The sequence below is a fragment of the Tinamus guttatus genome, unplaced genomic scaffold (assembly GCF_059628265.1).
Source record: "Tinamus guttatus ecotype Peru unplaced genomic scaffold, ASM5962826v1 Tinamus_guttatus_pri_ptg000030l, whole genome shotgun sequence".
Lineage (NCBI taxonomy): Eukaryota > Metazoa > Chordata > Aves > Tinamiformes > Tinamidae > Tinamus > Tinamus guttatus.
In genome coordinates, this window is record NW_028288564.1 from 2,820,913 (window position 1) to 2,838,027 (window position 17,115).

Genomic DNA, 17,115 nt, shown 5'->3' on the forward strand with positions numbered 1-17,115 from the left:
CATAATTTTTATTCTTATTCTTTATTCTAAAAACAAACCAACCAACCTCCAGGTTGCTTTATGTACTTACACTGAAGTAAGTTTGTAGCACATTTTGAAGTCACAGTTATAATAATGTCTTTCAGCTAGGGATACAACTACATCCAGATTTTCCTGGAGACCATCTACAGACTCAGGAATCACTGTTTCACTGGGTTTATTATACTGAAATATAAACAAACAAACACTCAAAACACGCGAGTCCAACTTAAAATGAGAACATATAAATATTAGTGTTTAATTTCAGTTCTAAAAGACTGTACCTACATTAAGCTTCTCAAAAATTCTTAGTTTTAAACTATAAGTCCATAAACTCCATTATTTGGTAAAATTAATCTTTATATACTTCAAAAATTCTTTTCACAGTGTGAAAAATATTTGTCTGACACTAATTGAAGTTCAGGCTCTAGAAAAGAGCGTTTGAATGACACCACTGACTTTTGAAGCCATCACCTTATCTTCAGCAAAAGAATTTTGTAATAATCTTGTCAGAGCCCATTATTGACAGGTAACTGACATTTTATCTGGATCAATAAGAACATTCCTTGTTCTCTTTTCCCACCTATAAGTTTCTCATGAAATAAAGCTGAAAAAAAAAATCAATTTCAAGTTACCAACAGGCAAAACCATAAAACTCCAGAAAATGGATTTACACAAAGCTATAATTCTACCACAGATAAAATGACACCTATATCATATGTTTTAAAATAACCAATATTGTAAGGATCTTCTGTATTGCTAAGCCAGAATAAACAGAATCATAGAAAATTTACATCTAAAGTCCAGAATTCTATACATCTTTTCAACTTTTAGTCAGTTTGTTCTTACCTTTTTCAATTTATTCTCAAATAGAAAGTGCAGCAATTCCTGTTCTTCTTCTGTACATTGTTTACTAAGAGGTAGAGATTCAAGAAGTTCTTTTTCTGTGTGAATAATTTTTTTTGAAATAGAGCAGAAATGGTCAGATGAGACACCCATAGAATTTTGATATGCAAAATTTTAGTGAAGCTCATCCTAACACCACAAGGAAGATAACAGTAGAAATACACTAAAACAGATAAAAACAGATAATACTGCCAATTAAGAAAAAAAAGAATGATTTAATTATTTTAATTTTTAGCATTACAAGATTAAAATCTAAAGTTTCAATGTAATTTTGAGATTAAGATTTTCACTCATTTAATAAGATTACTTCTGCCCTTCTAATATACAACTATCACCTAACACTTCATAGGTATCTGGGTGAAATCAGGGTCTTTCAAAACATTTTGAAGTCTGCTAATTGTGGCACTGCTTTAACTTTTGCCCAGTAAAAGGCCAGGAATGGAGAAAGCAGCTAAATGTCACTGTATTACAGAAGCAAACACTGCTTGTCAGACCTTCTTGCGCCGTCAGCATATGGTGCGAAGTTAAGAGATCAAATGCTTCAAAGCAGTAAACATCAAGCTTCAAGGCCTCTTTGTAGCTGTACGTTGCTAGGGTTCTGTTATCCAAAGCATCGTAGATCTTCCCCCGCAAAAGGCAGATAGAGCTCTTGATCTGGTGGAAAAGCAGGGCTGGAGGTCAAAGACTGAATCAATGTTTGTAATTTGGTTTTGAGCACAAATCAAATGGGCTCCCTGAAAAGTAAAAAGTGTTTAATGTATGATGAAATCTCATTTTTCTAGTGCTGTCTTGATTTCTTTTTTCCTCTAGTAGCTTAGAAATCAAGTGCATATTGTCTCAGGTTATTTACTGCCAAGCACACTAGAAGAAGAGGAATGAACAAAGTTTATTTTTCCTACTGTAGGCATCCTACTTTCTGATACAGAGTTCTAAACTATCTAAACCAGGTTCCCTTCATAGGCAGAGGGAATGGACACTTCCAAAGTGCACTTCTCTGTGGACTGTTAAAGACAGCACGGCATTGGAAGTAGATTTAATTTTTTTTCTTTTTTTTTTTAATCTTAAATTAAATTGGATAGGCTTTATCTTAACAAACAGTATTTCAGACAAGCTGTTAAATAGTAAGAAGATCAGTAAATATAAATACCATTTCTGAATAAAACCCCTTGAATATAGCTTTGTGGTTTTACTCTAGATTTTAATTAAAACACATTTCATGCAAGGCAATAATAATAATAATAATAAAAATCAATGGACTCAACTAACTCAAGCAGTACAATGTATTTTATCAGGCTAACTCTCAGTCAGTAATGCAAGTATGAGAAACTGCAGAGCTGCATTAACAACTAACACACCCTAAAGGCTGGTAAAGGAGTCATGCTTTTTTTATTTACTTGCTTATTTATTTTGATTAACAATTTCTCACAGCAGTACCAACTTCAGCAGTTCCCTGCTTTGGCAACTAAGTTATCACAAGCGTTCCTGATAATCAGAACTTACTAAGCTGATTTTTTTTTTGGCTAGGTTACTTTCCAGTCAAAGTAGTCTCCCAATTAGGTGAGCGACCAGCCACACAGGCTCTTGGACCAGCACACCATGGAACAGGGAGAAGAAGGGAAGGAGCATTAGTGAACAGTCAAAAGCCAAATACTATTTTATTTGCTAGCAGTGCCACCTTAAATATACTTATTAAGGTACACTGCAATAACTCAATCTAATTAACCTCTGCATTAAGTCCATTAATACCAGCATTAGGAAATAGGTTCGCATTGATAAGTTATTCCATTTTGGTTGCTCACTTTTACAGGAAAAATTCTGTTTGTCAATGACCTACACCACAGTTTCAGCTAGTGAGCATCATTTCACAACGTGGTAAGCCAAGACTCCACAGGGAATCAGTTCACATGGCTCAGCCTAGGCATGACAAACATCACTCACAACCATGTGGCCATACAGAAGATTTTTCCACTGTGCTTCACACATTTCACTTAGTCCCACATAATTCAAGTGTGAATTTTCAAGCAAACACTTGAGCAATCAAGAAATCTCTTATTAAAGTGTCTGATGGGAAAGAAAGGTTACTTTATGATCTCAGAACCTGCAGTCCAATTGAAAGGAATGACAGTTTTCATTATCAAACTCAATTATAGCAAAGATCTAGCATTTTCAAAAACAATGCTAGGCCAAAAACTTTGTGCAAAGCCTCTATAAGTAACTTATGAAGAATTCTTTGCAACAACTTCCCATATTTACAAACAAAATTACTTTTGCTCAGACAGGATAACAGCTAATTTCTGGTTGCATTTTTGAAGTTCATGTTACCTAAAGAAGAAAGGTTAAGCATGTGTAGAATTTCAAATTAAAACAACTCTAAAAATCACTTTCTGACATCACACACATTTTTTTTCTCAGTTATAAAAACATTTGTTTCAAAGTTGTCACTTACGGAGGACTGTGACATCTCCCAGTCTGTGGAAGAGTCTTTCAATCCACTTTCATCTTTCAAGTACTTTTCAAAAAGTCTTTTATTGATTGGTTCTTCCATGTCAAGAATATCCAGGGCCTGCTGATGTTCTTTTGCAGCATACTAGCCACAAACACGTGCATGTAAAAAACAAGGTTGGGGGTTGAAATATCTGTACATAAAGCACCAATAAATATAGTGTCATAAATCAAAGGCAAGAATTACAGCAACTAGTGCCTAACAGCAGTATTTTCAGTCATGCAAATTCTTATTCAGATATATATCTCTTTATCACCAGAATCAGCTATTTCATTAGTTATCTGTAATACCTACCTGTAATACCTAAAACTTAACATCAGCAGGAATACCTATTATTCAGCATTATGCAAAGATGGAAACATATATGCTTCCAAAATAATTAACACAGTTTTTAATAAAATTCTTTAAATATTAAAATAATAAATAATAAGTATGATTCTATTAAACACATGTTCTATTTTACACTTGCCTCCATCTACCAGCTGATTCTATTTGTCTGTGATAGCACTGCATTTTTCTATGTCACACTTTAAAAAGAGTGATAAAGCTATTAACTATATTTACATATAAAGCACACAACCTCTCAATGAATAACAATCAATTAAAAAATGTAATTATGCAAATATGAATGGAAGAAAAATCATCCAGATGCTTGTCCCATAAAATATTACAGAGAAGTGCTTTGTTTCCTAGCAAAATATCAACTGAACTTCTTCAGAAAAGCACCATGGTAAATACACCAATAACAACACTGAAAGCCAAAGGATGAAGTCAACAACCATCACAAAATATAAACCTGTTATTTCAATGAACACTCAGACATCTGCAACACCTTTAAATACCTAGTCTTCTCAGATGTGCATCTTTTATTTAGTTTGGTTTGTTTCCAGTAGAGACCAAAACAGGTACTCACATGACATCTAGCTGCAAGGTATCGACATGCTTCATACAACTAAAAGAGAAGTTTCATATATGTTGTGTTAGTTATTAACAGAAAGCATGTAATTCTTTCACTCTTCTATACTCCCATCTGTTCCTTAACCGTTATAGTTTTTTTTTCCATACCTTTCATGTGAGAAAAGTTTTCCTTACCAAAATAACTCAGAATCACATAATTCAGCTTGTAATATGCTTTACTCTTAAACTCTCCATTCAAAGGACACTCTTTACTCTTGCTCTCACCTCTCATCAGCAGAGTTGAGGACAATTACAGTTGCAGTAATGCCCCCACAATCCCATAGCACTGACCTGCTCCAGTTCCAGACTTGGACCCCTTCTCTTCTCTGTGACTCCACCCAGAACCAATAATTTCATTTGTCTAAGTGAACATGTAACACTATTTGATTTAAATTAACTGCATTATGCAGGTTTCATAATCAATCTCCCCTAAGACCTTAGTCTCTGATGTTGAAGAGGTCACTGCGGTTAGCAATAAAGTTTAAGAAATGGAATGACAGCATTAAATGACTTACCTTGTCCAATTTCCGTGATCGAAGAGCATGTGCTGCCCTATGATATTGAGCTGTTAGGTAAAGACACTGGGCCAACCAATAGATATCTTGAGGTTCCTCTTAAAAAAATCAGAGCAAATTGTAAATCATTAATTTATAGTATATCTTTAAACACTTTCATGCAGAATATTTACTTCTAACTCACTAGAAAGTAACCATGCATCTTCCCTTCTAGTCTACTATTAAGTCACAAAGTTAAAAAAGAAATTCTCAGAAATTAAAAAGAAAAAAAAAGGTCAGATTTGAACTAAAAATATATCAGATCATAGAATCATAGAATGCTTAGGGTTGGAAGGGACCTCTAGAGATCATCTAGTCCAACCCCCCTGCATACGCAGGGACACCTAAAGCACGTGGCACAGGACTGCATCCAAGCGGGTTTTGAAGATCTCCAGAGAAGGAGACTCCACAACCTCTCTGGGCAGCCTGTTCCAGTGCTCTGTCACCCTCACTGTTAAGAAATTTTTCCTTAAGTTCCTATGGAATTTTTGATGTTTCAGTTTCCGGCCATTTCCTCTAGTCCTATCAGTGGCCACCACTGAAAAGAGACCATCACCGTCCTCTGCACTCCCTCCCTTGAGGTATTTATATACACTGATTAGATCCCCTCTCAGCCTTCTCTTCTCCAGGCTGAACAGGCCCAGCTCCCTCAGCCTCTCCTCATAGGGCAGATGTTCCAGGCCCCTGATCATCCTTGTGGCCCTGCGCTGGACTCTCTCCAGCAGCTCCACATCCCTCTTGTACTCTGGAGCCCAGAAATGGACACAATACTCCAGATGCGGCCTCACCAGGGCTGAGTAGAGGGGCAGGATCACCTCCCTCGACCTGCTGGAGACGCTCTTCTTAATGCACCCCAGGATCCCATTGGCCTTTTTGGCCACGAGGGCACACTGCTGCCTCATGGTCAACTTGTCGTCCACCATGACACCCAGGTCTTTCTCCGCAGAGCTGCTCTCCAGAAGGTCGGTCCCCAGCCTGTACTGGTGTCTGGGGTTATTCCTCCCCAGGTGCAGAACCTTGCACTTGGCCTTGTTGAATCGCATGAGGTTTTTCACCGCCCAGTTGTCCAGTCTGTCCAGGTCCCTCTGGATGGCAGCACAGCCCTCTGGGGTATCGGCTACTCCTCCCAGTTTGGTATCATCAGCAAACTTGCTGAGGGAGCACTCTGTGCCTTCATCCAGGTCATTGATGAATAAATTGAACAGGACTGGACCAAGGACTGACCTGGGCAGATAATACACTGGGCAAAGAATCTCAATCTCACATAAGCACGTGTGTCATGAGACAGAGGCTGATAGGAGCAACATACACAAAGACAGTATATTGCACTAGTAGCTATCCTGCCCTGGACATAACCTGGACAGTAAAACAAACAAACAAAAAAATAGAACTGTCTCTCTAGAAAATCTGCAGAAACCTAACAGTAGTGAGTGTGAAAACATGAGACTTCTGCAACTTGGAGTTATAAGGAGCAGAGCTTGGCACTGTCTTACATTATCAGTACAGGTTGCAGGATCAAGCCACTTAAATCATGTTAAGAGACGTGGACAGACTACAGCTGTAAGCAGAAACAGGCTAACAACATGGGGCCATTCTGCAAACCTGGATTCTATCTATCACACAAGATACATACATATCCATATACCTCCACCTATCACAAGCGTGTGATAGATCTATCACACCCTGTCTCTTAAGGTCTGCACTTTATAGGCTGGGGCAGACAGTAATTTTTATACAAAGGGAAGGAAGGTGGCCCTGCACTAACTGAATAGGCAGCATCCCAGAGATCCCAGAAAAGCCCTTATACAAAGAAATTCACAAAGCTTCTACAATAGTCTAGAAGCTTTAAAAGAACAGGATAACAGTAACAGAAATATGTTTCAGCTCCATTAACAAAAGATAAAGTAAAAACCACCTACTTACCATGAGACAGCGAAGCTACTTTGTCTGCCCAGAATAGGGCACTTTGATATTGTTGCTGTAAAAGAATGCTATAGAGAATTAGTATTTATTTGTGGTTAGTTTTCCCAGCTTATTTTGAAATATAGTTCATATTACTTTCACTTAATGTTTTATTATATGTCTTCTCTGATGAATTCACATTCATGATTAAATTCACATTTGAGTTCTTCAAAAGTTAAAAAAAAAGTTTTAAAAGGCTCAGTAATCTCCTGTAACCTCCACAAGGCCAACAAAACGTCAAGCAATTTGAGGTGAGGTTGTTTATTTTCAATAGAAAGCAGATATTGTTGACCAAAAGCTATATGCTATATAATCACGACAGAATGTCAATAGTAGATTTGCTACCACTGCAGAGTGACATGAACCTCCCCTCCAGTTAACATAAACATTGCATTTTAGAAGAAATCAAGTACTACATAAGAAAAGGAAATTCAAGAAACTCTCACAGCACTACCTACAACTAAGAAGTTTTCACACTCTGGTCAAGATGCTTTAGTGTCACATAATCCAAGGAGGAATTCCTCCTTACTCTTGATACACCTCTGTCACACGCAGGTGCTTGGGGGGAAGCAGGGATGACAGAGGGCAACTGAAGAATGGATGGAAACAGCGTTTGTAGATACAGCCCATTAATAATTGTGCAGTTAACGGTTTGCAACTGCCTGTTGGAGGGGATGTCAGGGAAAACCTCACAATGCTGTCTGGGATACCCAGAATAGCAGAGTTACCGCCTTTTCTTTTTATTCTCCTCTGCGGTACCACAAACATCTGCTTCCCGGCTTCTGCTGAGCATTTCATTTATCAGGTGGCTTATCAGGTAGCAAAGCCCGGCAACACTGGGAAAACCCTGACCACGCCTGCTCTTTTCTACAACATTATAGTTGAGGAGTTAGTCTATGACTTTAAACAAAATAAAACCAAAAAAGCTGATATCTGGGTTTCAAATTCTGTCTCCTCATTAGTTCAAAAATTCCAGATAAATAAACATCTATGAGAACTGGGGCTTGAATAGCTCCCTTGGCACCACGAAAGAAAGGCCACATACATTTTTTTCCTCAGCATTTCTACAATACCGGCTATATTGGTCAAAGCAGAAATGCTGCCTCCCTCCTGCTGCCCCTTCCTCAGAAGGGGTCTCAGAAGGCCCTTCCTGCCCATTCCCTAAAGAGCTGCCTGTTGAACCTAGTTAACAAGTGGGCTCAGCAAAACAGAATGACAAAAATTGACCAACTTCACCACCCCAACCCACCTCCCAAGCTGATTTGCTGTCTGTGCCTACGAGTATTTACCCCAAGGGAAGAGACAGGCTTCTTTCAGAGATGAGGGCGGTTCAAAGCCTTTGAACTGGAACACAGCAGCGCTGCTTCATGCTGTATTAATCTAATTGACTAACATGTGTGTCCTCCTTTTTTCACTCATGCACTCATTTGCGGTAAACCTGCCCCGCAGCGCCCGAACCGCTCGGCTCGGCCCGACAAGCAGACACCGCTTTTCGGGGCGCGGGGAACCGCCTTTCCCCCAGCCAGGGAGGGCCCCGCAGGCCCCGACCCGCGGGGAACCCGCCGCAGCGCAGCGCAGCGCCGCGCTCCCCTCGCCCGGAGGCCGCCCCCGCGCTCGGCCCAGGCGCGGCGCTCGGGCAGCCCCTGCCGCCCCCGCCGCACGGCGCCTCCCGCGGCGAGGGCAGGAGATGGCGGGCGGGGGGCCCGGGGGGAAGATGGCGGGTGCCACGAGCACTGAGGGCCGCCCCCCGTCCCGTGCCGTGCCGTCCCGTCCCGTCGCGTCCCGCCACCCCTCACCTGATCGATGTACTGCCGCACGCGCTTCCTCAGCCGCTCCAGGTTCATCCTCCTGCGCGGCGGGAAGGCGGGAGGCGGCGGGAAAGGGGGAAGGAGGCAGCCAGGGACGCGCCGCCGCGCTCAGAGCCGCCGCCCCCGCTCCCCTTCCCTTTCCGCTCCGCCCGGCCGGCCGGAAACGGCGCTCTGCGCACCATCGTTCCGGGAGCACCGCGGCCCGCCCCGGGGCACGTAGCCTGTTTTTTAAATTATTTTCCCCATTCAATTTATTCTTAGAAATAAATAAAGACGTTTTCTTAGTGAGGACTTTTTGTTCCCGGTTTGGAGGCGGAGGCCGGGGCCCCTGCAGAGCCCCCTGTGTGCCCTGGGGTGGCCTGGTGGGGACCGACCCTAGAATCCCAGAATCACTATGGCTGGAAAAGACCTTCAAGATCATCGAGTCCAACCCTAAACCCTTCACCACCCTGCCCGCTAAACCATGTCCCTAAGCGCCTCATCTGCACGTTTCCTGAATGCTGCCAGGGACGGGGACTCCACCACTTCCCTGGGCAGCCTGTTCCAAGGCTTCACCACTGTTTCCATGTAGAAATTCTTCCTAATGTCTAACCCGGCCAGCGGAGGCCCCGCTTTTAATTACCCAGGGTTAAACCAACAAGTCCAGTCAGCCCTCTGCAGCTGCCGTGGGCAGCCTGAAAGACCCTGAGCCACCAAACAGCTGGTTTTACACTGTTTGTTGTCTGTGATTTAATACGTTTGTATGTAATACGTGCAGGTTGGCCAGGCGTAATAACCTAGGAACTTTTACATGCGCAAACCGGTACATGATGAAAAAGCTACACGCACTTGCAGGGATCACAGGAGGTTTTCCCAAAGCTCTCGTTGTTTAACTCTTTTGGGCTTACACCAATTAGGGAGTCATTGCGCACAAGGATATTGCTGAAAGGTGAGCACTTCTACTGCTGCTACAAGCTGCTGGTGTCTGTCCTGCAGGCTGGCAATAACTAGGACCCTGACAAATACCTCTCTGAAAATGTGAAGTGTGGGGCTTCCTCAAGAAGAGCAGCCGGTTATATTTTTGGCAGGGAGCAGTAAACTTTCAGCACACAGAAGGCTGCAAAGATGGCACGGTCACACACACACAATATTCATCTGATAAAAATGAGAGCCATCTGCCCTCCCTTATCTATTTGTGCTAGTTCCACATTGGTATGAAACTGTTCAATTTCAGTGATTTACTCTTTTGATGAATTAGGTCAAATTTTCACCTCACAGTATGTCTTTTTTATTATTTTTTTTAACTTCACCTTTATTGTAGAGGGTAGATACTGATTTTGAAGACTGTGCAGTAAAATAAAGGAATTTTTTTTGCCTTTTTACATGTCGGCTTTTGTAAGTCTGCTTTTTTTTTATGTTTCACTAACAGAGGTCTTCAGGAAAGCAAAATCCTCATTCATCTTTCTATTCATGCATGCAATGAAGGTACTAATTCTTTTATTAGCTGCTGCTTTAGATCCGAAAGTCCAAAGGAGTTTTAACACAATTTTAGCTTGCCTGATGACTTTTTTTTTAGCTACTAAATATTTTCTATCACTTTCCTATCATTCTGTAGATACTTCAGCTTAAGAGGTGATGCATTCAAGCTTTTTTGTACCTTTTGCTCAGCTAAATTTGTAGTTTGTTACAAGTGCTACTATTCTGCTGGTTGTATTTGTTCGTTTAAAATGTCACTGAAAACAGTACAGTAGCTAATGGTATATGCATTTGCCAGTTTGTGGATCACTTAATGTACGATAAAAGCAGTTTGATACTATTTAGAAACTACTGAGTGATGGAGCCCATGACTTGCTAAAAAGTGGCATATTTCCCTTCTAGACCAGGTGCAATGGTAACTTATCAGAATTTAGTGATTTTTATTAAATATGAGATACTGAAGCAATGGGTTGCATGAACCTATAAAAGCACAAGATACCTTAAATACATTGGTAGAAGGTGAATTTGGAGGCCATTTGTCAAACACAGTACAAAAAGCAAACAAACAAAACGCGGGAGTTTATGCTAACTTTTAATGTAGAAGTCTGGGTTGGGTAAGAAAAAAAAAGAAAAGAAGATGGGCAGGAAGTGTGGGCGTAGGAGGAGAAGAGCAGCTTTCGCTGGGGCCAGCTAACGGCGAGGGGTGCCCTAGCCGAGAGGAGCAGCTCTGGAGCACGCGGAGGGTCTGCGATCTGCAGCATCTTTGCCAGGCCCAAGGAAGCTTCCATGGAGATGACGAAAGCGAGGTACAGAAATGCGCGTGAGACTATTCTGTTAACATCTCCGCAGTTCAAACGCTATCAAAGAGTAAATCATCTCATGTGCTGTACGCTGTATGCAGATTCCCTTGAAAAGCTGGCTTGTCCGAGTCAGTTTTCTCTGGGGATGGAGCTCTGAGAAATGGTTGCTCAAGCCGGGCTGGGAGGCGACGCTGGTGCCGCTCCGGAGGGCCTGGCACGGGGGGCTGCCAGGCCCATTTCGGCAGAGGGAAGCTGCTTCCCTGGCTGCTCAGTATGTAGCTTGTGACTCCAGAGCTTTGCTCCTTCACTGGGAATGCTCTAGGTGTGCGGGCAAAGAGGACTCACGCATGTGCGTGTGAGCTGGCTGAGCCTTTAAAAATAGTTTAGGTGCAAGCAGGGGGGAAATTGTATTGTAAGTAGTTTCTAAGGAGATATAAGTTTCTGTTTCAAAATCAGTGGTAGTAATAGCAGTAGTAAAAGTGGTTACGTGGTGTTGGTGCACCCAGTGCTTTGCTAGTGGCACCTCTAACAAACTGCTTTATAAGATACTGCACACTAACATCTTAAATGGGACTCCATTTAAGGAAGGGTAAGACTCCACATATTAAAACTTTCCTACTCTGGAATTTTGTATTGCATTTTAACTGCACTGAGAACCTTTTTTTTTTCTCTTTTTTTTTTCTCTTTTAAATTTTGTTCTAAATTTAGCTTGACGTACAGTATTCCGGTGCTAGCACATAGCTTCCTGTTGCTGCCTTTAGATTTTTGTTTCTGAATCAGTCTGATGCTTGTGCATGTGAACTTGATACAGTTTATATTCACATTGTGTTTGTATGTCAAAAGCTTTTCTTTTTACTTGGAAAGATTTCCTTGTTTCTTTCTTGAGAAGCATTGTATTTGGAGCAAAATTATATGTTAAGCCTTTGGAATAGAGGAATATATTGTAGGGGGTGGGTTGCCTGTTTCAGCATTTCCAAGACTTTAACTCTAGAAGAGGGTCCTCTCTGAAGTTATTTCTCTCTTTCTGGTGTGTAGTGTTAGCCCAACATGGTTATCGAAGTGTCAAGAATGAGTTTAAGCATGTGTGATACTTCTACCTCAAAACCACCAGAAGTAAACCTGTTCTAAAGAAATGAAGAATATACATTTTGCTCTGAGGCATGAAAAAAAATGAAAGAAAATTATAAAGTCTTGAGGATAAATCTTAACACTGAAAACTAACTAAATATTTGCACTGCAGAAGGCATCTTTTAATACAAAACTGCTCTACTGGCTACAATTAATGTTCTCATTATTTAGGCTCAAAAAGATTGTAAAAGTATGTGTGGTAGTAAGACCTAGCTATAGTTTTCTATGATCCATAAATATTTTCTTTTAAATCTTGTATCCCTTAGATTTTTTTTTCTGAAAAGTATGGTTATGTGGGCCATGCAAAGTATGCAAAATAACATGGAACAGGCTACAAGAGAGGAGGCTTAATCAAAAAATGGTAAAGGCGATGAACCAGATTGGACATATTGGGAAGGCAGAAGAGAAGGTCTTGGCTTGCTTTGCCATCTGACTAGAATGAAAGTCTGAATGCTTGTGTCATATCTACCCAAATATGTGTGTCTTCATATCTAGCAGGTTCTTCCTTGGAGGCTTAGTTCAGCTCTCTAACCGGAGGAGTGAAGTCCTATCTGAGTAGTATTGTAGTTGCTGTAGCTTCTCCGTGGTGTCATTTGGGACTAGTTTTGCCCTTCTGGACTTGGAGCGGGAGGGCGGGTAGGTTCACAGTAATGTCTAAATTGTTACTAAACGCTTGCGTTTAAGGAGCTGCATCCGGCCCTGCGTGTCTGCAAAGCAGGCGTCTACGTGTTGGCTACGTGCCTGATTTACATTATAGTTTGTATGGCTCCACAGTGGGACTTAGCTGCTGGGCCTTTATAAAATATACTCCCCCTCTATCCTTCTGTTACCAAGAATTAAAATTGCTGCTCCATTACCAAGACCTGAAACATATAGAAGGACAAAATATGTCTATGTTTTCATTCAGGGCTGCAGCAGATCAGTCCGTAGAACAAAAAGTTATTCCACACCATAATGGTAGCTGCTACTGTTCCATACAGCGCAGGTACCAGAGTAGAAAGCAGCCCAGTTATTGGATGAAATGGAGAATGGAGAAAGAAAATCAGAATACACCTGCAAATTATATTCAAAATGTAAGGTAAAATGCATGTGCTGTTCTATTTTAAAAACTTTGAAATACTGAGGTATTGATTGGAGATGTTTCCCTGGTTGTTTTCAGTCTAATGTTTCATTTTTCATGAGCTAACAGTGTGCCCAGGTGGCCAAGAAGGCCAAAGGCCTCCTGGCTTGTATCCGAAATAGTGTAGGCAGCAGGACCAGGGAAATGATCATCACCTTGTACTCAGTGCTCAGGAGGCTGCACCTCAAATACTGTGTCCAGTTTTGGGCCCCTCACTACAAGAAGGACATGGAGGTGCTGGAGCATGTCCAAGGAAGGGCAACGAAGCTGGTGAAGGAGCTTCAGCACAGACCTTAGGAGGAGCAGCTGAGGGAGCTGTCGTTATTTAATGTGGAGAAGGGGAGGCTCAGGGGAGACCTTATTGCTCTCTACAACTACCTGAAAGGAGGTTGTAGCAAGGCAGGGGTCAATCTCCAGAATAACTACTGATAGGACAAGAGGAAATGGCCTCAAGTTGTGCCAGGGGAGGTTCAGGTTAGACATTAGGACGAATTTCTACATGGGAAGAGTGGCGAAGCCTTGAAACAGGCTGCCCAGCGAGTGGTGGAGTCACCGTCCCTGGCAGCTCTCAAGAAACGTGTAGATGAGGTGCTTAGGGACATGGTTTAGCAGGCAGGGTGGTGAAGGGATTACAGTTGGACTTCATGGTCTTGAAGGGCTTTTCCAAACATAATGATTCTATGATTCTATGTTTTTTACTCAAAACACTGACCTTTATTTGAAATGTGCATGCTCTGTGTTACAGCACAGCGCTGTTTTGTCTAAATTAGGAAATTTGCAAACAGATTCTGGGACCGTGAAGTAGTGAGTAATCTAGAAACTTTATTTCATAACTTCATCACACACCATTTTATTTTAAAGAAATAGGGGTTTGATTATTGTGCTATTGACAAACAGTGTTTTAAACAATTCAATGCAGAAACAGATACTTTTTTTTCAGGTCACTAGAACAGATAGATGCAGCCTTCTTACACCACAATACTATAACTTGGTGTTTGTATCCTTTATTTTCATGAAGGTATGGAATCAATGGCAAAGTGAGACTCCATACATGCAAAGAAGAAGAAAAAAAAAACTAAAATGAATGTAAGTATGTATCCTTCCACTTCCAGTTTCCTCGAAACCAGTTTTGTAGCATTCCTGGATATTTTTTTCTTGCACGTTTATTTTTTTCACTATCATTACCTTCTGAGGGTTGTCTTTTAACTGATTTTATTGCAGTTGCCATGAATCTTATAGGTATTCAAAGACATGATGATAACAATATATGTAGATTATATTTTCTTGCAAAGTTTTTTTGTTCAGCTGATATGAATGGCAATCTCATTTCAGAAAAAGAAAACAGAATTTTTGACTAATCATCAGTTCCATTAATAAAATAATAAACATAATCTCTTGAATGACTTGCCTGGGCTTGATTTCCCCACCGCGCCTGACAAAATAAAGAGCTGCTTTAAGCACTTTGCAGTCCTTTAGAAGAATCCTGCATCAAGCAGCATCTATGTCAGAGAAGCACTTCACTGCTTTGTGGAAATATTGTTAGTAAAAAACCCAGTGAGTTCCCATGATAAGTAAACAAAGAGTCAGATGTTGTCCAAGCATAAGAAACATCATGACGGCTGCTCTTGCAGGTGCACTTGGCATTTTGCATAATCACATTTGCATTTTGACATATTTGTCCTCATGGTGAGAATCCCCTCTTTTAATCCCTAGACATTTGTTTTCTGTGGGAGTGAGAACTGATCATGCTTTCTCATGACTGAGTATCGACACTGTGGTTCATTCAGTTGGGGCCCTGGGGACTCCCTCGTCAAGACAGTGCCACCTCCTGCAGTTAATCTGAAGCTCCAGACTGTATTTAGTTTCTTTGTTTTAGTGAAAACCTGCAGATTTAAAACTTCTGTGATGTGACACATATTTAGGCACATTTCTGCTTCTTATGAATAAATAAATTCTACCAGGTTCGGTCAAAGATGCTAATTCTCACCGAGGCAGAGTAAGATCACATCTTTATAGTACTCCAGTCAGGGAAACTTTTGATTAATGAGAGGGAATTATTCATGGCCATAAGTAACAAGAAAGTTAATCTTGAGAGCAGAACCTGATGTCCTCAGCTTATGCTTGAGAAAGCCCAGTGAATCTGAAATAGCTCTTTACATTTTTTTTTTTTTGATACTGCGAAATATATAAAATCCCTGATCAGGAGGAGCAAAAGCCTAGCCAAACATCAACTAAATCTTCCAGTCAAAATTACATAGGTTTAATAGGTGGCTTGAGTAGTGGTGGTTTACGCTTCAAAATAAGAACGGTAGTGAAAGGAAGGTTCATTGAAAGTTAGTATCTTTAGCTTTAATCTATGCTATTTTGTTTTTGCTAGTTCTTAGGAATAAAAATCATGAATTATATGTAAATAGTCCATAAGAATAGGAAGATGTTGCTTCTATTTCATTTTCTGACAAAAAGGTGTTCTGTAGAAGATGAACTGTTGAAATTGTAAAACATTGATTTAAAAGATGTTCTCCTGCCCTCTAGTGTTAGAGTACTTTTTGGTTACTGCGCAGTATTTTTGTCTAAGGTGAGCTAACTGATATTTTGCCCATTTCTGCTGTCTTTCAGAACACTGAGACTTGCAAAGTGATCCTTAGTGGAATCGGAAAATGACCCTGGAAGGTTAGTATATGATTTGAGCTTTCAGTAGTGGCTTGCAGATTTAAAATGCTTTTTTATTTCACAACTGTTATTGCATAGTATTTTTTGTTTGCATTTTTTTGTTTGTTCTGTTTTTTTTCCCCCTTACCCAGTGTGACACTTACAGTGTATTTCCCACTGTCTAATGCTTGTATTTTTAAAGGATATGTGTTGGGCAGTGATTTTTTTCATATGCTTCATATCGTAACCATTTATATTGATCCACATTGACATATAAGTAAAATACACAGTAAAATTGTTCTATTTTAAAGTCCTCTATATAGAAATAAAAGAATGACTTTTAGTGATCTGTTGAAAAAAAATTATTTATCCACATTACCTAAACCTGCCTTTGTAGTGTAGAGAGAAACTTGGGAACTAGATTGGTAGTGACATCAATAATAAGATCATCTGTAGAGAATTTCTGAGTGAAGATCACTAAGTGGCAGAAGCCTCTACTATAGCTGCTAGCACAGAATATCTTCTGAAAGCAAGAACCAGTTTGGGTCCTATTGAAGTGAATTGGCCAAGATTTCACACCAGTACTCTAACAGTAACATTGCTTCACTTTCCCCAGGGAAATCAGGTTCAGCTTGATTGTTTGGTTTGTCCATTTACTTGCAGTTCTTTTAACACTACTCCTGAATGGTTTTCCTTCTGTTTTAGGGAGAGACTTCACTTTTAAAGTATTCATGATCTTGTGTTCATTTCATCAAATGAAGAATCCATAAAAATGAGAGTTACTTATTTCTAATGCATGAAATACAAATATGTGTGCTTGCTTTTTAGAATACAGCTCTAGTGAAGTCAAACTTCTCTGACAAAGACAATGCAAATACAGCCATGGGTGGCTATACAATATGGTCTTAATCTGCTTGCCCTGGTGTCATTAGTCACTGCTGTGCTCCACCCTTTACAGGTTCAGGCTCTCAATTACCCACTAATTTCACTTGTTTTGCTGTTTTCTTTCTTTTGGTGGGGAGGGAGATGGAAGTACCTGGTGATATACAAGTTGAACTAGTCACTTTGCATCAGGTCATGGCTACATCTGGTATAATCTGACTTTGTAAAGGTTATTGTAGTGTTTGGAGAGCTGTACCCATACCCACTTACTCATTAATGTTTCTACCCTGAGATAAAAATGTTGTCATAAAGTTCATGGCCTTTTCTAACTTCATTTTTCTCTCTAAGCATATTTACTTACACAGCCAGTTGA

The 17,115-nt window shown here is 40.4% G+C and overlaps 1 protein-coding gene across 2 annotated transcripts in view; it reads right to left on the bottom strand.

The window, feature by feature from the left end:
* The window catches only part of CDC16 (cell division cycle 16), a 441,073-nt gene that overhangs the window by 15,364 nt on the left and 408,594 nt on the right, over positions 1 to 17,115 (bottom strand). The window contains exons 1-8 of one of the 2 annotated variants that reach the window (XM_088530265.1): positions 8,697 to 8,771; positions 6,862 to 6,916; positions 4,900 to 4,997; positions 4,341 to 4,379; positions 3,371 to 3,511; positions 1,419 to 1,578; positions 868 to 962; positions 71 to 204 (exon numbers count right to left, since the gene is read on the bottom strand). In XM_088530265.1, coding sequence (XP_088386391.1) covers positions 71 to 204; positions 868 to 962; positions 1,419 to 1,578; positions 3,371 to 3,511; positions 4,341 to 4,379; positions 4,900 to 4,997; positions 6,862 to 6,916; positions 8,697 to 8,744 — 770 coding nt within the window. In that variant the 5' untranslated portion in view covers positions 8,745 to 8,771. Of the gene's footprint in view, positions 1 to 70; positions 205 to 867; positions 963 to 1,418; positions 1,579 to 3,370; positions 3,512 to 4,340; positions 4,380 to 4,899; positions 4,998 to 6,861; positions 6,917 to 8,696; positions 8,772 to 17,115 lie in introns of those variants that run through there. The other variant, XM_088530271.1, reaches the window with a different exon arrangement.